The sequence below is a fragment of the Lagopus muta genome, chromosome 2 (assembly GCF_023343835.1).
Source record: "Lagopus muta isolate bLagMut1 chromosome 2, bLagMut1 primary, whole genome shotgun sequence".
NCBI classification, from domain to species: domain Eukaryota; kingdom Metazoa; phylum Chordata; class Aves; order Galliformes; family Phasianidae; genus Lagopus; species Lagopus muta.
In genome coordinates this window covers 103,995,878-104,018,598 of record NC_064434.1, presented here as the reverse complement: position 1 = coordinate 104,018,598, position 22,721 = coordinate 103,995,878, and the positions used below count along the sequence as shown (strand labels likewise).

The 22,721-nt window shown below is 38.2% G+C and overlaps 1 protein-coding gene across 7 annotated transcripts in view; it reads right to left on the bottom strand.

Moving 5' to 3' along the window:
* KIF16B (kinesin family member 16B) overlaps nucleotides 1-22,721 on the bottom strand; it is a 138,537-nt gene that overhangs the window by 91,409 nt on the left and 24,407 nt on the right. For all 7 annotated transcript variants that reach the window (XM_048935468.1, XM_048935469.1, XM_048935470.1 and 4 more), the window contains exons 9-12: nucleotides 22,400-22,531; nucleotides 19,473-19,648; nucleotides 16,678-16,743; nucleotides 14,858-14,917 (exon numbers count right to left, since the gene is read on the bottom strand). In XM_048935468.1, the coding sequence (XP_048791425.1) occupies nucleotides 14,858-14,917; nucleotides 16,678-16,743; nucleotides 19,473-19,648; nucleotides 22,400-22,531 (434 nt within the window). The remainder of the gene's footprint in view (nucleotides 1-14,857; nucleotides 14,918-16,677; nucleotides 16,744-19,472; nucleotides 19,649-22,399; nucleotides 22,532-22,721) is intronic.

The following is a 22,721-nucleotide window of genomic DNA, read 5'->3' as shown; positions in this document are numbered from 1 at the left end:
ACAGCAAATACAATTTGACACTTTATGTGCAGTTTTTAATGCAAATTAAAGGACTATTAAAAAGTCAGAAATTGCAAAAGACATATTCCCTTTGATCTCAAGTCAAATGTTTGAGGATGCTACAAAAAGACAGTAAAGTAACCTTTAAAAATTACCAATTTTATACTGTGTACCTTGAGCATAAAATAATTAGTATTTTAAGCTGACAAATGTCATTAATAATTATTTGCACATTATAAAATGACTATGATTGTTGATACTCTTCTTCTGAAAATCTGGTGAAGTCATTTAGGAGAAATAAACTTTTCTTAGCAACTATACTTATCTTTGCTTAATTCAAATTCCAATGAAATAAACCCTACCTAAACGAGGATACACTGAAAGCATTCTAAGACCTGTATATGAACATATAAATATACATAAACTGTATTCATACATATGCCAATGGAACTGATCACACAACTACTGAACACCAGACACAGGAAATGCCTATGCCCATTAATTACGGTTAAAGAAACTGCAGTTTGTTTCAAGATTTTAACAACAGAAAGTATATGAATTACTTATTCCAGCTTGCAATAACCCAATATATTCATGTAACTGCTTTTAAGGGAACAGCATGAGAGGACACCAAATATTTCAAACGTAAATACAGTATAAGGATCTCCATTACTGTCATCTGCCTTGCAGTCTCAGGAAAGCCTCCGTGGGGCCTACTTTTTGCCAGGTAACATGAAATAATAAAGAAGACAGACATGTTCACCAAAGGAGGCATGACATCAGCTACGTTCACATACTGTAATAAAGAGAGCTAGTCTTCCTTCTGCAGTGGCAGAGCTTTCTGTTATTTTTATACCCGTACTGAGATTTCCAAACATCAGTGCACAAATGCTGCATACCATGGCAGCTTTGCTTCTCACATGAATTATCAGTGAATTCTGGCAGACATCAACTGCACCTCAAAAATCGTACATCTACTGGGAGGTAATTCATGCTATGTAAATGAGCTCAAAATAAAAGCTTATGCACTGGTACAGAATGCAGTGCAGCACTTTTCAGTAACTTTAATGACTGGCAAGTAAATCACAGAATGGCCAGGGTTGGAAGGGACCTCGAGGATCATGAATCTCCAACCGCTGCCACACGCAGGGCCACCAACCTCCCCATTTAATACCAGGCTGCCCAGGGCCCCATCCAACCTGGCCTCAAACACCTCCAGGGATGGGGCATCCACAACCTCTCTGGGCAGCTGTTCCAGCACCTCACCACTCATAGTGAAGAACTTCCCCCTGACATCCAACCTAAATCTTCCTTCCCTCAACTTCAAACCGTTTCCCCTTGTCCTGCAGTTATCTACCCTTTCAAAGAGTTGATTCCCCTCCTGTTTGTAGGCTCCCTTCAGGTACTGAAGGCTGCACTGAGGTCACCCCGCAGCCTTCTTTTCTCCAGGCTGAACGAGCCCAGCTCCCTCAGCCTGTCTTCGTAGGGGAGGTGCTGCAGTCCACAAGAAATAGAGGGTAAGTAAGGAAAGAAATACTGGGAAATTTCTGATGTGATAACGTAAAGACTGTGTAAACAGAGGTAGAGGGTGGGGAGAGGTAACTGCAGATTAAACATACACTTTTGAACAGCTGAAATGTGTAACATTATATTTACCACATTATCAGTTGCATCTGGCAATGAAAAAAGCCAATTAAGTAGGTTTATGTAAACAAAAAGGCATATGGATGTGTGCTTTTCCTATAGGAGCATGCTAACAAATAAAAGGAACACCAGAAAACTGGAACCATACTCTCTTCTTTCTTGCTCTTCTTAGTACAGTTAATTCTTTGTTATACAACGATCACTCTGCCTAAGCATACTTTTTTTCCCCCCCAAATATTCTGAGCATCCCTGCAGCACATAGTCAGTCAATTAATTAACTCTGCAGAAGAATTGCCATATCAGTATTCCAAACCCCAGTTTTCTCAGAGTTCCCATTAAAGAGCTGCCACCACAGCAGCTGCAGAAGCACAAGTGACAGGTAGATCCCACTGGGAAAAAAAAAAGCAACTAAGGACATGTCATCCCTTCATGCAAAACATAATCCACAATTAGATATCCTGATATTTTTTTTTAAAGCTTCAGGACAGCTTACCTTACTCGTTAGAGCAATCAAGCTTCCAATCATGGCTAAGATATGAAAGTTTGAATTGTTACCCTGAATCCATTCATCTTCAAAATAAACATCCCAACATCCAACTGAAAAACAGCAAAGACCAATCACTGCTTTTTCCAAGATGACATCTTCTTGAGCTGTGTCAGCATCCTTCTTTGCCTAACATTACCTTATCAGAACAAAATAACTGTACAAACTTTAATAACTAACAATTTAAAGATCTGCTCATATGGATACATTCTTTTCAGCAAAAATGTGCTGATGGAAAAAGCAAAGCTGGAGTAAAAAATATCAGAATAGATCCTTCAGCAACAGTTTGCCCAGATGCTGCAAACCAGATTTCTCAAGAAGTTAAATATTTACATTTAATAGGAAGCTCTACAGAAGTTGGTATTTTTAAAACAGATTGAGCTCTTAAGTGGCTTGTTGCAGACTGATTACTTTTCTTTATTTCTTTTGAATTTACCTAAGAGTAAAAATTCCAGATGTAGAAGAGCAGTGAGGCACTGGAAATGGCTGCCCAGGGTGGTGGTGGAGCCACTGTCCCTAGAGGTGTTCCAGAAAAGGGTAGGTGTCACCTCGAGTGACAGGGTTTAGTGAGCACTGTGGCAATGGACTGATGGTTGGATTACATGATCTTAGTGGTCTTTTCTAACCCTAATGATTCCATGATCCTACGATGAGAGGAGCAAACAAAAGGAGGGAGAAGAAATGATTTCAAGACACTGTGAAATCTGATTTGGGAGTGCTAGAAGTAATTCCTAAAAGGACAGGAAGAAGCAGACCTGACCATTTCATTTAAGTTTCAGATTGGAACCGTTTACAGACACTCTTCTTGCTCAGCAGTCTGGATCCCTTCCAAAATACTTGCCACAAAGTTCAGCCAATGCAAAACACTATGGGCTAAAAAATAAATAAAAATCTGTTTCAAAAGAACTGAAAGATTTGAGATTCCTAATAAAATGACATCCCACACAATAATTAGGAAAAGATGGGTTTTTTGTATTGTATGAGTGAAATTCATTAGTGGGTGTCTGGTGAGCGACCTTTTTCTTTATTCCACAGAGTTGTATATATAATATCAAATGTCTCTCCTGTGTTTATATTATGTTCAGCATGATGCAGATTCAGCTTCTAGAATAAAAATAAATAAGTACTAGTCCCCTGCCATAAAAGTAGACACTATTTGGAAGGCGAAGGGAAGAGATGAGGAAACACGGACAATACAGTCTTTGATGAGGTATCACTGATGGGGAGGAATCCAAATATGTCTTGCACCATCCTATCACTTCAATAAAATGAAGGAAGGGAAGGGCATATTCCTTCATTTAAAAGCAAGAGATTAGTTATTGATATAATCATGAATTACGAAAGGTAATATTGGCTCCTTCACTCATACCCATAGTAAATAAGGCAGAAATTCTCACCAAACATGGTTGTTCTAGTCAGCATGACAACAAATGTAGCACCATCACACTGGCTACTAGAGTCAGTTACAAACAATTAGTACAATTCAGACACTTCAGTCTTAAAAGAGGAAGAAACTTCTACTACCCGAAACTTCCACTATAAAGAAAACCACAACTAAGAGGAAACTCTCTAATCAGATTTTTGACCATCCTACAGTTTTAGGCCACATCACCCTCGTCAATCAAGAAAAACCTGTAAAAGAGTCTGCAAGAACCGAGATCAGAACATCGGAGTTCTGTTGCAGGCAGCTCACTGTTAAAGCGCAGGTGCTCCAGCAGCAGCCCACACAGGCATCAAGAGCTGTCTAAATAGCAATTAAAAATGCAGATGCAGGATGCAGAACTGCTTAAATGAGCAACTGCTAACACAGGGAAGCTAAAATTAAAGCAATAGCTTCATTAGTTTTCCATAAAGAATAAGAGATTTATAGGGCTGATAACACGAGCAGTTATCGGTCTCCTAAGGCCATCGTACCCTTTCTGCTCTTCATTGATTTTTTCCCCACTCATGTGCTCACCATGGAAATGCAGCTTTCTATTAATACACAGACACCCTATTATTGTAGTAGTGCCCAAAAGCAACACTATGTTTAAATGTGTTGCAAGTATTTCCATTAGAAACCTTGGCAGATTCAACGTAATTTTTCAGGAAACTTGGCCTTCATTCCTGGAACTACAAGGACAAACTTAACAGGTTGAAATCTCTGCTCCCCGACACTTCAAACCTAGTACAGACAGAACTGCTATTGACATGAGAGGAAAAAAGATCTCTGAATAGAATTGCAGGATTTGGCTAATTCTAAGTATAGATGCCTGCTTGGCTGCTTAAGCTTCCTGGACGTTCGTCTGTAAAATCCTGTTTTCCAGTGGCTTATAAAACTTCAACCATCAAAGCTGCCACTTTCTATGCTGGAACATCTGCTGCAGGCTGGTTTGTGCCGTCACCAGCTTGAGTTTAAGGGAAAACTATTCTTCTATTTCATCAAATGAGGCACACGGAGTATTTCGCAGGTGAGCTATGCCTGCAGCGGGGCAGGTTTCACCTCTTCACAACCTTCTATCTGTGACTGCACTAAGCATATATTATTCTCAAAAGAAAAATAAATCTACAACTTTCAACACTGACATTAACAGCAGAGAACAAGGCTTTCTTTTTTGCCATTGGTGATCCTTCCTAGCAGGAGGTATTGTACCTTCCAGCTAAGAGACAGCAACTCTGCCCTCAGTATTCTCTGTGCTGGTATCTGAAAAGGGGAAAGGGCCTGGCTGGAATAGAAAGAAACGGGTGATCTTAATTCATCCTCTTCTCCCATGTGCATTAGGATACAGTCTTTAATTACATGATCATATATTGTCTACAGGATCTGTGAATAATTCATTCTACAGATTGTACTCTGGGAGTGAATCAAGAGAATGCAGGGAACTAGACTTGTATCCACAGGACTCCTAATTCATTTGTTGCTCAAGCTGGATGATGAATGAGTCCTGGAATTGTAAAGGAAAAAAGACTAGTCTCGTAGCAAAATGCACTTATTCCTCTTAAAAACTATTTTATTGTCTGTGTTTCTTGAGAGATGAGAGAATTAATGAAGTGTTACACTTCTCTGGAATTCTGTTTTGTTTATCTACCTACAAGATCATCTTTACTTCCACAGATTACTTTAAATCTGTCAGTACCCTCCCACAGCTGAAACGTCCCACTCTGCTGAAAAAAAACTGCAGAGAAGAGTAGGACTATGCAGAATAATATCCATTAACTACCAAGGATTAAAAACAGACTTCTGGACTAGCAACGCAATGGCAACATCTTTTGCAGAAGCAGCAGCTTGGTTGCCAGAGCATTCTCATCCCACACAACCCAGCCACTGAAGTACAGAATACATGAAACTGAAGAGGTGCGTGGCAGAAAAATGAACCTGTTCCTCCTTTGAGAGGAGGGTCAGACTGCAACAGCAGCAGATTGAGCCACCTTAGTGGATTTCATTAAAATATTGGCTCCATAGTTGTGCAGAACAAAGAATGAACATCACACTAATGGCACTTCAGAACAGTAGGACTGCATGAATCAACACTATGCATGAATCAACACTGTGCTCAGTAGCCAATTAAGACATTAAGCTGGGTGCACAACAGTACAGTGCATTCAAAGCTATCAGAATTGTGTAGTAATAAGCTCCTAAATACAAAAAAATCACTAGCAGAATGAAATGCTTCCTGTATTTCATATCAAACACACATTTCCATACAATTATTTGAAACAGTTCTGTGAAAGTCTCAGACAAACTTGCTTTTTTCTTCTAAGATCATGATGTGAGAATGTTTCTTTAGCCTCCCATAACCAAGCCCAACAAGGACTTCACATTCTATCGTTGCTGCTTGTTAGCTCTTTGCTGATCCTTTAGAAGAAACAGCTTTCAGAGTTTATTTCTTCTTGTCTTTTTTGTACAGGCTAAATCAGGAGCTACCTCTGCTTTCAGTTTAGCTCTCCTTTCAGCCACAGGAAAATTAATAGAAAAGCACCAAATGCCCAGGAGGAATTGTTGAACAAGTGGCATCTGAGCTACAAAAAGAATTTCAAAAGCAACCCTTTCTGTCTGACTCTCTCTATTTGAAAGCTGCCTACAAGCCCTAGGGATGGATTAAAGCTAAATGTGGCCTGGATAATCTACACATGCAGGGCCTCAGTTGTATGGAGAAGGATGGAAGCAAAATACTTGGGAGTATGGTTATTCCTAGAAACCAGAGGGCCTCTATTGGAATGCACAGTCAGGATCAACCAAAGTATTCAATCCTGTCTTAATCCACGGCTGGTGAGCTCAGAATCTACAGCCCCCAGCTGTGCTTCTCTGATGGTCCAGGTGGTTTCAAGTGGGAAGAAATGGCTTAAAACTGAAATAAAAAAAAACCAATCAGTAGTATTAGGCATCCCTTGATTGCATCTTTCTAGTTGAAACTGAAATTTCAAAGTGGTCAGACCACCGCAGAGGCATAGCAAGCAGCTAAAGAGCCTACAAGACAGAAAGGAGGTTTCTCAATAAGATGAACACAGGTGGCAGACACAGACTTGAAATCAGACATCCATTTCTTTTGAAATCTACTTTTGACTGCTGCACTCAGTGTTCCCCAGGTGGCTGGGACATTTTCAATAGTGTTTCTATTAGGAAAAGAGCTACAGTGCATCAGTAGCACCGGTTCCCAATTTAGTATTTTTTCCCCCTTTCTCTTACAACAGCAATTCAATGTTGTTGTGGGCAAAGCACTAAAAACAAAAAAATAAATCACTGGTGAGCAGTATAGCTGTTATCTTAAAGAAAAAGCAATGTTAAAGTTTTTGGTTTTTAGCTTTTATAGGATTTTCTATTTTCTTCTCTCTTTGTTTATACTATGCTGCAATTAAGGAAGGGAGGTGATTAAGTAAAGCAGTAATCATCATTCAATAATGGCATCTGATTAGAAATATAGTATCAAAAACAACGTCTGTTAAAGGCTGGAGCAAAAAAAAAGTTTGGATGATCACTGTCCAAACTGAAATACCAAAGCAGAAATCTGTGTGCTGACTAACAGCATTACGATCCTGGCAGGTAAATATATTCACTTTATCACACTGAGAGAAAATCAGAAGTATGTTTTCTTTCCTGTGTGCTTCTGTGAACCAAGCCCCAGAGAACAAAAAGCTCGGATGACTACAACTACTGCCAGCCACATTTTAGAAATAAGTAAACAAAAACAAAGCACTGGGCTGGGGATCAGGAAACAAACGCTGGTCAAGGTGACAGCTAAACTAGACATCAGATATCATGACTCCAAGAGGAGGAGTTGTGCTTAAATGTCATACAAGGACTGAGAACTATAAGCATTTCCTTGTTATCCAAACAACTTCCTTAAAAAAGCAGAAATTAAATGCCCTGCATCTACGTCTACAGTATATTACCTGGCCAAGTAAGAGACACCATCCCTCCCAGCATCCGCTCTTCAATATCCCTAAAATATCCAAGCTTTCAAGTTGAGAAAATAAATATATTTTTAAGTCTTTAACTGAAGTAATTTGTCAAACATTTTAGATATACAGTAATTTGAAAAAGATACTGACAAATAACTGTGATAATCCTGAATGTGCACAATCACTTTACACATCATCCCACCTGTGAATTGTTGTTCAGAAACGTTTCTGTCAAAACAGTCTCTCAAGTTCTTCAGGACCTGCTCCTAACCCAGTGTTTTGGCATTCTAATAATCTTATTTCAGTATTTCAGCAATGAAAGTCAAGATACTGCAAATCATTTTGCCTTAAAATATCTGAATTAAACCTGAATTAAACGTGAATCACACATCCAGAAGCAGTTGATTTTTGTATCTGTAGTGACATCTAGTGTAAGAAACAGGTACCGCATTTAACAGGCTTCCAGAGGAAAAAATCGATCGTTTACTGCATGATTTCTGACTGAGAAAGACGGATATGAAAAATTAACATCGACTCTTTTGAACCCTTCTTAATATCTTGTCTTCTTCATAGCCCTTCACAGACCAGCTGAAGGGAACCACATCAAGCATAATGGAAGAGGCCATTTAATGCAAATGTGCATTCATACCTTTCCATGCAAAACCAGTTTGAGGTATGTGCATACATTACGTAACTGCTGGGTAGAGAGGATGCTCTGAGCAAACAACCAACCTCAGAATTAGAGCTGGAATCCCACTTGTTCCATCAGCTTATCAAAAACAGAAAGGAAATGCAGGAATAGCATGCCTTAAACTCTTCATAGGCACTCGATCCTGTTTTAATTTTGCAGTGATCCTAAAGCCTCATCTTTAAAATCCACATGCAGGGGACATAGCTTGCAAAAATGAAACAGAAACTGAAAGCACGCTGAGGTGATAAATAGAAGTTATACAGTAACAACTAAAAATTGCTTAACTAAAGTACAGATTTAAGTGTCATTGAAACTATACAGCTATGCTTTAGGCACAGCCAAAATTACACATTCTAACCAAAATGCAACACCAACATGTCTAACTAGCAACAATTTTACAAAAATTATTCACTTACTGCTATGTGAAAAATCCTTAACAAGTGTTATTCCTGCCAAACATACAAATAAACACATATGCCAAAGCTGAAAATGAACAGCTTAAATACTCTATCATGCATACATCGGTTTGTACATAAATACACATCATTCCTGTAACTTTTTTTTTTCATTGGCCTCCAACAGAATCATTTTAGGGCCTGTGTTTGAGAGGCAAACAGCCAAAAAGTCCCAGTCACGTTCACATTCTGAGGGCTGGATTAAATCTTATACTTGTGTCCTTTGTGAAAACTTGTATTATGTGCAATCTCCCAGGACTTACTAGTAAAATAATTGAGGTGATTTGAATGATTACAAATACCTGTTGTTTTTGTCATCATTTTTACATACTCACATGTGTGTGTAATGAATAAATATTCAGTATATATTCAGCTATTCATTAGTTATCTAGGACAACTATATTAAGCATTATGTTCCTAACGTTGGTTTTACTGGTTGCAAAAGTAATTAGTGGGAGAAGTGCTATAACTACTGAAGCACACTATGAGACATGAACTATCATTAACCAATGATGTTAAAAACTTTAGGAAAATAAATAAAAATCTAGAGTTTGTTCTTCAAGAACCCAAAACTTACACATCTCTGCTTTGTAACCATGTGCATTTAGCAGACAGGAGGATGTAATGTGAAAGTTGCAGATATTAATTGAGAGCCCTTTGCACTTGAGAACTGAGCATGTTCAAACAAGGGAGAAGTCCTTCAATCTGTTTTATCCCCGCCTGCTGCCTCTCTCCTTGTAAGAGTCACTGCAGAGAAAGATGGAGCTGAGAAAGATGTCAGTGAGGATAAAGATGAGCAGACGTATTAAGTCAGAACAGACAAGATTTAGGTTAACACGACTAAATTGCTGAAGTGAGTAAAGCACAGAAATAAGCTATGGAGTTATTGGAGGCCAATTCAAGGAAAAAGGAAAGAATGCAGAAAACAAACGCTGAAAGGGCAAAGTGCTGAGGTAGAATACAAAACAAGTGAGAAGAGGAAAAGGACCTCAAACAGTCAAGGTTAATATAAACTAACAAAGTGGCATAAAGCAGGAAATGGTGATGTATGTTTAGCCTTATAGGCAAGAGAATGGAGATAAATGTGCTTAAATATCACCGAGCAGCGTGGGTTAAAAAATATATATTATCTGAATGTGCAAGTAAGTGCCAACTAATGCAGAATTTATATAGAGCACAATGGACTGCTCTTGACAGAGTTTACTTCAGTATGTAAGCCAGCACGGATAGGAAATGATTAAAGTCAAAATCTATTAGCTTCTGCCACCCTAATCCGCACTTTATCCAGAGGAACACAATTTCTTTCAGTTTTGGTTTCCCAGTGTCCTCGCTTGATATAGCTGCAATTCTTAAAAGCCATGTTTAGATGAACATGTCTACCACAGTAAGTGCTTAATGTTAGTCTGTACTCTCTCATCATGGCAATGCAACAGTTCTTCGCCTCCTTCAGAAAGAGGTATGCATAAATATTTTTTCTTTAACTTATATTTTAACTAAGTAAAAACCCACAAACAACAGTAGACGTTAACGCTTGGAAATGGACATTATTAGCAAGTTTCCTTACGTAGGTAGGAAAACCAATTGTTAAAGCCATGAAAATGTACTATTAACTAATACTCAACCAAAGGGTGTGAAAAAGGTCAAATAAGCAGCGTTCAATAACGTACTTACACAATGCAGTCAAGTACTGCAGCAGAATTAGTGCCACTGACAGAAGTGGGGCTGTGCCACTCAGTCCAACTGGACAAAGCCAGAAGTAGCAGCTACTACTTTAAATATTGATCATGAGAATTAGACACACACACACAGAGGAAAGACCTCTGTCCTTTCAGACTCTGGGAAGACAATCTCTGCATTCTCTGACATCAGTTGAGCTCTCCTGTACAGCACTAATGATACCATCAGAACCAAATAACAGCATGATGAACTAAAACACTAAATCCACTGTAACACATACACACAAACATGCAGAAGAGCATTTAAACAACACTAAGTAAGAATAACATGCACCAAAGAAGGAAAAAGCTAACAATACTATACAGTACTACTAAACTACTATAGCAATCTCTCCACAAAAGTAAGAAGAAATTTAAAAGACAGAGGGGAAAGAGCAGGAGAGAGTACATTTAAAAAATTAATACAAAAGCTGCTGAAGGTTACAGAAAGCAATTGGAATATGCACAAATTGGAATGCTAGTAAAACAATGCCAGTAAATGATGGGGTTGGTCTCTTCCCATTGATGACAGGTGATGGGATGAGGGCAAATGGCCTCAAGTTGTGCCTGGGTAAGTTTAGGTTGGATATCAGGAAAAACTTCTTCATAGAAAGGGTTGTTAAGCACTGGAATAGGCTCCTCAGGGAGGTGGTTGGGTCACCACCCTTGGATGTGTTTAAAATCCGTTTGGATGTGGTGCTCAGGGATGTGATTTAGCAGAGGTTGTTACAGTTAGGGTAGTATGGCTAGGTTGTGCTTGGACTTGATGATCTTTAAGGTCTTTTCCAACCTGAGCAATTCTATGATTCTGTGATAACACATATGGTCAGAACAGCCACATCCCTGAAACAGAGGAACAGGAAAGAAAAACACTAACAGAAGGGAAAGAAAAACAAAGAGCAAAGAGATTCAATGAGAGGAAGAAAAGAATCAAAATCGTGGAGTTAAGTGCTGAGGCTGCAAGACACCCGAAGACAGAGAAGTGATGTACAGCAGTGTTGTTTTGTACAGTGCAATTCTTGTGAGAGCTGATGACATTTAGAAAATAGCCCAAAGTTTATGGGCTTTAGATCAACACCATCACTTAGCTTTTCAATGCAGTATTTTAACGAATGCTAAGCATCATTCTCCCTACTTACTACCCACAACAATATCCTCCATTCAATTAAAAAGAGGCATAGAGGACAGAATCTACCAATAGGTTAGAAAGGTTAAAGTGTCATGCTGTACTACAGCGAGGAGGTCAAGAATGAAGATAAACATCACTGTCAAAAACAATGCCTGTCCCTTCAGACACATAACAACTCTGAGCAGCTGCCATGCTACAATGACAGATACTTCATGAGAGTTAGCATAAGTTTAAAACCCCTTTCAAAACCCATTTTAAAAATGCATGCAGCATCTTAATCTTTGCATGATGATAGTGGGAAGATTTTGGCTTTGGATGTGATTTGGCAGTACTTCAGACTCCATATGAACTCAGACAGCCTCCCTACAAAAGAGATCCTTCCAAATGCATGGAAGAAAGAGTACACTATCACCACTACCACCACTGCTCCAGGATGTGTCCAGTCAGGCAGCAGGACATATGGTTCATACACAGCATTCGCAGATGATACAAGCATTTGGCCACACAGATCCAGCACTGTACTCAGAATTGACAACATTTACAGACACAACACTTAAACATCCTCAAACTGGTAATGCACCCTGTGATGGCAACTGTAACTTAGGGTCATGGAGAAAAAATGGCAAAGGGGAATAAGCACGTTAAAAGCTACAAGCAGAAATAAGGAAGAATGCTGGGATGTGCATGTTAGCTGTACCTGTGGCACAGTACTGACTGAAATCATTTAAGCTGCCAAGTATTTTTTAAATCAAAAACTTGCCTTCACACAGTATTCTTTCTTTCTACCTGACAGAATTTTTCATTCTGCTTTATTATTTAGCATTTAGTTGTTGCTGGTAACACATAAAGCAAGGTTCAAAGTAACTCCTAGTGTGAACAAGTTGGAAGAGTTTCAACAATTTCTTCAACTTCTGAACAATAACAAAGAGATTAGAAAAGAATGGATTCAGCATTAGTCTGTCCTACTGTAGTTATGGGGGGGGAGTTAAATACTTGTAAGTTTTAACTGAATGACCACAAACAAGACTCACCTGCTCAAGCTCAGTTCAAAGAATCTTTCAATACATGTATCCCAGATAGAATTACCATTTAACCAAGCTCAAATCACACAGTCAAGGAACAATGCATAGCCAAGAAATTACCAAAATCCTCCATACAGCCAGCACAAATCTCCTGCAAACCACACTTATTTACCCAGGGGGGAGAAGGTAAAGAGAAGCAGCTTTTAAACATGACGTTCTAAGGCCCTTAATGAAGAATGTTCTGAAAGCTACTGGTGAACAACATGGAAAAGTTGCAGCTGTGACTGCAGTGATGCAAGCACAGTATTATTTCTAAAGGGGCACCAAGACCTTCAAGTTTCAGAAGCAATCTGTATGACCTGTACATGCAAGAAGTGGTACCTGCATATATAAAGAAATAAAGCCAGGGAAGGAGTCCTTTACAAGAAATATTGCTTTCTCTGGTTTAAAACCTGCTTTCCCTATGCAGCCTGGCAAGCCTCCATATAGCCCTTTCCCATTCATATGCTGGCAGTGATCTCCAGATTTGTTAAACAAGAAGTGGAATAAAAATACAGATAGCCTCAGTAAAATGTGGCAAACTAAAGCAGTAAAATCAGGAATTCTTTTGCAGGTTTTCAGTTTTTTTCAGGGCCGAGAAAAAACTCCACTGCTTTTAACCCAGAAGTGAAACATGCTAAAATAATATGCTCAAATGGCAACACATACAAGTGCAAAATACAGAAGCTGGATGAATTAAACTAACAAAAGCTCTGTACCAGAAGGGCAGAATTACAGCTTCCCTGTTTTGAAAGCTTTTATGGCTATTTAACAAATAAGGCTCTCCCTTGTTTCTTTGAGTTGTTCAGTCCATAGATCAACACTTCATACAGCCCTGCAATATCTATGGAAGACTCAGTATATTTCCAACATTAAGCTAAGACTTTCCACAGGCCAGCTACATCAAGTTCACTTTGCAGACTAGAATTTACCAATTCTCTACATAGAACTCAACAATCCTCATGTAACTCCCCAGTCCACACCTGAGTAAAAAGAAGAAATACCTGTATATAGAAGTATATCTGTATAGATGCTTCAGAATTACAAAACAGAGGAATAATGTAAAACTGGACCTAAATTATCTGAGGAATATGCAAATGGTAATTCCCAGTTCAGTTTCTGGACAGACATTAAACAGCCCATTCTGTCATGCCATCTGCTAGGCAGTTTCCAGTCCTGCTCTGTTCTCTAAGCTCTTTGTGCTTTATTTTTAAGCACAGAGTCATTTGACTTACTTGCAAGTCAGATAAAAGACACAGAGGTGAACTTAAAATAAAAATTAACACCATTAAAAAGTGATACACAGCAAAAATCAACTGCAAAAACAAGTCTCAGATCAGTGCTAAAGAGAATTTTTTAAAATACTACATGCTTGCTTGAATTCCACTCTGAGTGTCTTCTCAGCATATACTGCAAGTCATGAAAGCTTATGGTTTGTTTCCCAGATTTTTATTTAACAGAATAGTTAAAACATTTGGCAAAAACATCAGTGCATTCCATGTAAACCAAACTGTGGGAATTGCTCTTCTGGGTGCACTCATATGGAATCATGAAGTAGCCCATTAGAACATCACCTAAAAATACCATTTTCAAGAGTTTTCAACCATTTTCAAGAGCCACATGCCAACATAATATCCTACCAGAACAACTGGACAGCAGAGAGGCAAAGATATATGCTGATAAGACAAGTGTATCAGTCTACATCATTCAAAAAACACAGCATGGAAATCACCAAGTTGCTCTCTGGGATCTGCACTCAAACTGCTAAATGCAAGAGAGTACTGTGTGGATTTAACTGCTTCAGTAGTATTCTGGAGTCATATAACAACTGCACTCAAGCCAGCTTACATGAATGAGCTGCAAAAATCCCAGTGCTTGGGGACTCAGCTTAGATCCATCTGTTCTGTTTGATGGAGACCTACTGGAGGATACTCAACTGAAAGCTGTTATTCCAACTTTAAGAACTGCTTCTGACTGAAACAAATCTGAAGGCCAATGCAAAAACCCATGTTCTCTATGCAGCGCATTCACAGAGATATCCAATACAGCATGAAAGGTGGTTATTTGCAGTTATGGATGCAATACAAGCACCAAGGGGATGAGGGAGCCTTTTGCCCTTGCCCCAAGCTCTCTGCCTTTGCAGTAAAATGGAAACATTCAATATGGTAAAGATTTGTAAGAAGGAAAAACTCTAAGATTAATTCAAATGCCACACTGAAAAAAAATGTATTTGTCTTACTTTCAGAATATTTTGGGTTTCATTCCACTTGTTTGTCCATTCTTTGGTCAGTTCTTGTACCTGTAAAAGAGAACAAATGTCTGAAAAATCACATCCCTACCAAAGTCCATAATTAATTCTTAGACAAGTATGAAATACTTGTGCAACTCTTTATGTAAAGTTTAGGACCTGAATGTTTAAAAGAGAGCTACTGCTCCTTCACTAAGAGACTAAACCATCACAGAACACTTCATCTGATCTAGACACATTCTGGTCAAAACAAACTCCAGAAATCACAGAGTAGGGCATGCAGAAGAAGCAGCAGCAGGCAGCCATCATGAGAGAATCAGAGCTAAGTTCGCTGCAACACAGAAATCACTCAGCTGAAATCAGCACTGAAGTCAGGGTCTGCTTGCAAATGCGTTACTAACAGGGGCAGAGCACTGCATATCAATACAGAAGTGTTGTCCTGCCTTTCCTAGTCACTACTCTGCCCATCTCAAAGGGCAACTTATATGCACCAGGCTCTTTTTCATTTCAAATCCCTTCTAGCTTTTTAGAAAGCACTGTATAGAAAGCAATTCAGGCAGACAGACCTAAAAGCTCAGGCTGACTTGGAATCATTGTCACATCACATATAAGTGTGCATGTGCACATACCTATGTACACACACAAGCATACACACACTTCAGTTTTTGATATCAGCAGATTTCTGCACAGGAATTAAATACAGTGACTTAAAAACATACACAATCATTTATTATTTAAACCCACTTCATAGTGCAGAATGGTGAAAATCACTATGGCTACGTCCCTATAAAAATTTGCTGCAAGTGAAAAAAAGGTCTTCACAGTTCCCACAAAGACCTCCTCATTTACAACCAACAGCCTACACCCTAGCTGTCTTTGCATTTGAAATGCAAATGAATCAACAAGAAATAAATGTATTTATCTCATTTCTACCTCTATCTCAAGAATCCAGAGAAAAGTAAATACATTTTTCAGTGCACCATCAGTGTTGGTGGTCAGAATGTTAAAGCAGGAAAATAACCTGAAAAGACTGAAGAGAACTATTAAAAATGCCCATAAGTCTATTCACCACATCACATCTCAAAAGCTGTTCTTACATAAGGACAAAACAACTCATTCATTTACCATGTATGTGTCACACAATTTAAATATGGCAATAAAGTCTTTACATCTGTGTGAGCATTATTATTGCATCCATTCAAGTATTAAAAAAAGCTACAACCTCTGCAATACCTACTTAGATTTTTCAGTAATCATGTCTGCAGGAATTAGGTTAAATAGTAATCAAGTGACCTTCTAATGAGGTTGAGAAAAGATAAAACACTCTCAGTATGCTTTCCATGCAGAGGGCAACACTCTTGAGCAGGACAAGCAGTTATTATTGCCAGAGTACAAATAATGTACTTTAATTAGTGTGTATACAGCAGCTCTTATTGCTCACTACACCTAGATAAAAGCTCTGTTTGTGCACTAAAATCAAATTACATTTCAAATGTTTTAAAAGCCTTGTCTGAATATGAGAAATACATTTACAACTGAAGGTTCGTATCACCGCTTTGCAGGTTCCACTCAAAGTATACAGCACAACACAATAGGGATCCCTGTGTTTACCACAGAGCTGTAAAATGCATTCCTAGCAGAAATGTGGCTGATGGATAAATCCAAAGTGTACCTTGTAGATATGGCTCATACTAATATACCTTGTTTTTTAATGGTTTAATGGTCGTGTTTATAAAAATAAATGGCTCAGTTGCACCAATGCCCCCTTACTTCATTTCTTTGTTTTTAAGTTGATTTATGAAATAACTCACCCTTGCTTCGTTCTGCTGAAGCTTTTCTTCCATACTTAAAGCTGTTGGAGAATCCAGGAGAGCAATCTGTAATTGTAAAAAAATAAATAGCATCAAGTTAGTAAAAGATGAAAAAAAAATACAACTCTGGCAAAATCAGCTGAAAGAAATTACCTGCTCACCTACTTTGATATTTAGTGTGAAATACTTCCCACTCTAACGTATGCCATTTGACCTTAAAATACTGTAAACTCTCCAAGTAATCAAAGTGTTGTCAAAGCAGATACTCTCAATATAAATCATCAGTTTGGGAACATTATTTCATTCCCTCTCAATGCACGTTGTCACAAACATGCCCACACAGAAACTAGACAAAAATATAACACACAATTCCCCAAATTTAACTCCTTATTCCTGGTAAACATGAAAAGTTATTACGCATCAACACTTAACAACTTTGCTGTATGACATATCTGTGTTGCCCATCTGTAATTAAAAACTGTATATAAGATAATAGGCATTAGAAAAGGAAAGTATAGACACAGAAGCAGTACTCATTGTTATATGACCTCCCATACTGAACCCAGCACTGCATTTCAGTAACCAGTATCTTCAGTGATCTACAGAAGCATTTGCAATACACTATTCTAGGAATACAAAGGAAGATCACAGAAGAAATTATGAAGGGATTTATATTCTATTGTGCATACATAACACCACTTGCTGTTTTACCAAGCACCACAAATTCAATTAACTTAAGCAAATTGTCTATTGTCTGCCATACAGCCATCTATCACATCCTACAGCCAAACCACATTTATTTTGTGATACCCACTGTTTTACAAATTGGAATTAGGACAAAGCATTACACCTTCAAAGGGGTCTGTGCTATATCTACCTTGCTAACATATTTAAAAACCAAAAGTGATCAGACAAGCTAGGGAAGAAACATTCATTTTTCTCTGCTTAAGAATACAAAAGAAGTATAAGAATACAAGAATAATTCAGCCCCAAGAGGAGTTTTCTAATTGTTCGTAGCAGAGCAGAGCTCAGCTTCAATCATCCACAATACCTATTACAGCTTCATACTATGGTCCCATTCCCTTTTTCAGCAAATGTTTTATGGCATGAAATCTAGCTGAAGTACTAAACTTACATAAATAAAAGGCCTGTGCTGCACTGACATTTCACACTGCACAGTCTATCTAAAATAAACTTAGGTAGTTCTAGAGATAAATCTAGAGAATCATAGAATCATAGAGTATCCTTTCAGTTGTCTCCCCAAATCATATTTGCTCAGGCATTAAATCCAGCAGCCCCAAGTGGCATTATTTAGAAGAGATGTACAGCTTGAGCAATTGCACATTCCTTATTGTTAGCTCAGTTTTATCATCCTGGAAACAGAGGAGAAATTAAGCTTAACCGAGCCTGTGCAGCAAATGTTTAGAGTAGCCAATACTGAAAAGAGACAGAAAAATAGCACTGAGCAAAAGAGAAATTCTGCAAGTCGATACAGGTGGAGAGGGAGAGGACAACAAAAGGTGTTTGTTTTTTTTTTTAAAGCAACCCAGCATTCTGTATAATTAAAATAAAACACTTCCAAAGAAACTATTCTTCATTCTGTACAGCCCCATAAGTAAATCAAATATACTGAACTATTCTCTCCAGTATGCAGAAGCTTTGCACTGAGCATGGTGCTTCTGGCAATCACTCCTACTGTTATAAAGTCTTCCACTCTCATCAATCCCAGTTCCTTAGTTCTCTGACATTCCAAATCACATAGTTTGGTGACCAGAAGCACAAGCCTAACTAGCACACTTTAGAATGAACCAACAGTTGTTCAGACAATCTAGTTGAGAAACCCTTCTCACAGTAAAAGACACACAAAAGCCATACAGTTTTTAACCACTGGCCTAACTTGGCCATTTTAACCTCCTGTGTCTAACAGCTGTAATTATGGCATATGTGTTCACAATCATCACCACCATAACCATCATCTGTTGCCATAGAAACAGTAAAGTTAAGCAAGCAGTCAGTATCAAACTTTGCAAGTTTTACAAATCCAAATCAGAAAACTGAGAAATATCTAAGATTTGTGCTTTTATTACTTTGGGATTATTGATATATCATTCCCATTTTCTTTGCTTTCTATTATATTTACACATTGGCAGAAGCTGATATTTTCTGGAAGAACAGAATTACCAACTCAAAGAGGCAGGGCCTCTCAGCAGTTCCCCTGCCTGAGACATAAATCTAACTAGGAGAGTTTTCAGGCTGTGCCAGTAAAAAATATGAACCTTTTCTTCCATCACAACTGAAAGTACTTTTGCACGTTCAGCACACAACGTGCTCTCTAACGTACTGTGTAGACCAACACACAAAAAAACCAACAACCATGTTACCCAAACCCACATCAATATAAAAATGCATGGTCATCTTAAGTGCTTCAGGCCTTCTGCTACTTTTCAGAGACCAGCAGGACATCTGCAGTCCGTCGGGCTAGACACAGCAAACATGTTCTGTTCAGTCTCCTTGTGCTGAGTTGAGTACCTGATCCCCAGCAAACTGCAATCAAGGCCTGATTACATTAAGAGAAGGCTAAAAGCTTGAGATTGATAATTTTTCCCCCTCGTGTTAAAAGAAGTAATCTACTGGCCATATGGAAACTGATTCAATCAGTAAAATAATATTCATTCTTAGCCTCGTAGAGCTTGTTTACTCAAATCAATATAATGAAAGATAATTATCTCATTACATTCTAGAAATAGATGTTATAGCTCAAGGAAAATTACACATAAATTTCAAGTAAAGCTAACCTGATTCCCTTGAGCAAGCAGGGCTTTTAATCGGGCTATTTCAGCTCTCAGCTCACGGATCAGTTTGACGTTAGGATCTTCATTAATAGTAGGCTTGTTGATGATGTTTTTGGCTCTATTTGCATAGCGAAGTGTACTTAAAGTTTCTCCATAATTGACATCAGCAGGTGAAATAGCTGAGGAGATGAAATCAGAAACAGTTTATCCAGCACCACGTGTTTTATTTAGTAAAGCTAGTTTATATTTTCAGTCTGATAAAGTTAACGTGGATGAAAAGACAGAAATACATAACCACTACAACAACAATTTGTTGAGTTCTTCACTCTGTTCTACTGCTTTCATGGCACTATAATTGTGTTTAAGTGATTTAAATAATTAGGTCCAGCAATCAAGAGTTGTAAAGCAATCTTTCAGTCAACGTATGTAACATTTACAACTCATTGGTAAGCATAAGTATCCTGTATAAATCCTTCACAGGCTCCTGTGAATTTGCACATGAACAGTGGAAAAAATCACCACCTATTTTACAGAGGATCAATGTAATAATCCAATGGAAAAGTCATTTCAGGTAGAAACACTTTTGCTCCAAGTTTTGAAAGTAACTTAAATATCATTAAAGTAAAAGATAGATATGAAAAACAAACCGAAAGAAGAGCTTCTATCACCCATTTACAAAACTGTCTGCTCTGCTGAGTTGCAGGTGTCTGGCAGCAAGCAGAATATTCCTAATCTGAGGCAGCAAGACAAATAAGTACTGTTTTTTACAGACAATTCAACAAGGAGACGCAATGGATTTTTAATGAAAGTGCTGATGCTATATTTCAGCTAATTTTCCTAACAATTTGCAAGATGTCTAAATTAAAGAGACTATCATTTGGAAACGAGGGACCAGAAGTCTTCTTAATGATGCAAACGAACAAGAAACCCAAAGAACCAGACGATGAAAACTCCTGAAAAAAAATAATTAAGCAACCATAATTTTCTGGCCTTCCTTGTTCTCCCAACAATACTAAATATTCCTTTAATGTTAGAGATTGTCTGAATTAGGGGAGATGCTCTAGGCACCAGTCTATACCTCCTCTAACTCACACTACTTACTTTCCTACTTTATTTACTGCCTCCCTCCCACTACTCAATTATTCTCATTCAGGACAGATGCTACAATATTTTATAGAAACAAGACATATCAGAATCAGATGTATTTTTATAAGAACCTTTCTTAGAGCCTAAGATGATCTTCCTGTTTTTTTTGCATGAGTGTTTAGTTACAGAAAAGGCATGCCAAACACATCTGGACAGCCTGTCAGGCTCTGTTAGGCAATTCAGCCACATTATCAGTAGAGTTACTGCTGGAGAAGAGATCAACCATCAGGGCTGTGCCTAGCAGATGCGTTGTTAATAGATGGAAAAGTAGCTGAAAAAGCAGCTGTGCACTATAACCATTAGTAAAGGCACTGAAAGCTCACTGCGTCTTTAAAGCCTCCTCACCCACCCCACCACAGAATGCATGGAGTTACTCAACCATGTAGCTGTAAGAAAGCATCAAGGAAGATGTTAGCACAGCGCTAGTCGAACAGCCAGAAGAACAAAGCAGCATCTGGCCCATGATCGCCTTTTGATCCCGTGAGCAGTCTTAGGAAAGGAAATGGCACCAATTCCAGAAATATCCCCAAAATCCTGCAGTGTAAGAAGTCAGAAAATCCAACCATAGCAAAGCAACTGAAGAACCAGAATTTGGTTCAATGCATTTTACAATCTCGACTTCCCTGCCCATTTCTCAGAAGAGGAGTCCATCAATTGAACTGCATCACAGTTGAATAGGGGAGAAATAGCTTCACGCTTACACCTCTGACATCCCAAATTCTTCCCTCCTCTCAAATGCTAATTTTTAGTAGTTTAAATAGTTGGTTTTTAATGAGATTCCCATCCCAATCTGTTGAAAAACCCTGCAATAGATGCCATACACAGTTTTTTAAATCAAGTGATCCTTACAGAGCTTCCTATAAGTAAAAAGAAAGCTATAAGAGAAATTGGTTGACTGATCATGAATAATTAAGCCTGTACAAAGTTAAAATGCTGTACTCAAAAAGTAAGTTAACAAAAAATGACATTCTTACCCACTGAATGTCAATGTCAAAAAAGACCAGGCTGTTTCTGCCACTAATTCTAACAACGTTTTGGAAAAGTAAACTGATTCACACCTTAATATTGACTAGATTCACAAAACCCTTCTTTGAAAACAAAACAAAACTGAGGATGAAAGGCTGCAACCTGTGGAGGAAAGGTGTAAATAGAGAGAATTACAAGACTTCATCTAGATCCAGGCTTGTGCATTTATCACAAATATCAGAGCTGTCCTGAACGCAAATGAATCACAAGAACAAACAGGAGATATTATTTGAAGATCAGCTGGTCAGATTAGCTTATCATTACACTGTGTGTGTGTTATAGACTAACACAGCAGCGAGCTCACTGTCAGAGTGAGCTCACTGCACATACATTTGGATGACCCTTACGTATGCATAATGACTGTACATATACAATCTGAAAGCCTTGTTATGTGACCAAACATAATGCATCCAGAAAGAGATCACAGAATCATAGAATCCTTAAAGCCTGAACATAAAAATGAAATTCTCAGGTTCTGGAAACACAACTGCCATTGTTCATGACATTGCTGAACAGATTAGACTGTTCCCATGTACATAATGAGACCACATACAGTTGTACTGCTGCAAGAGATGTTCTGTAAGAGTGCGGGTATAGACAGAGTGTTGCTAGAGAAGTCACAAAGAAAGAAAAAAATTAAAATGTGTAAATAATGCTCTGCCTGAATGAAGCATCTGGAATCTAAATATTTACAGCTAATCCTATTAAGCATGAACAGTTCAGGATGCGAAAAAAAAAAGTCATTTAAAAACACTTACTGGCAATCATTATAGTTTTAGAGTTTCCTCCTAGGCTATCTTTTAACAGCCAAGTCAACACAGAGTCTCTGTAAGGCACAAATACTTGTTTCTTCTTTGAAAGAGGATTTGTTGCATCCTGAGATAAATCAGCTGTGATGTGAGGACAGAAAAAAAATAGCAGTTATACACTTTCATTCATTTTCAAACACAGAATATATTCTAGGTCACCATTTCATAGAATCACAGTCTGGCTTTGGTTGGAAGAGACTTTAAAGATCATCTAGTTCCTAACTCCAGCACTTGTGTAAATAAAAACTGTAAATTACCAAAACGGTATTTA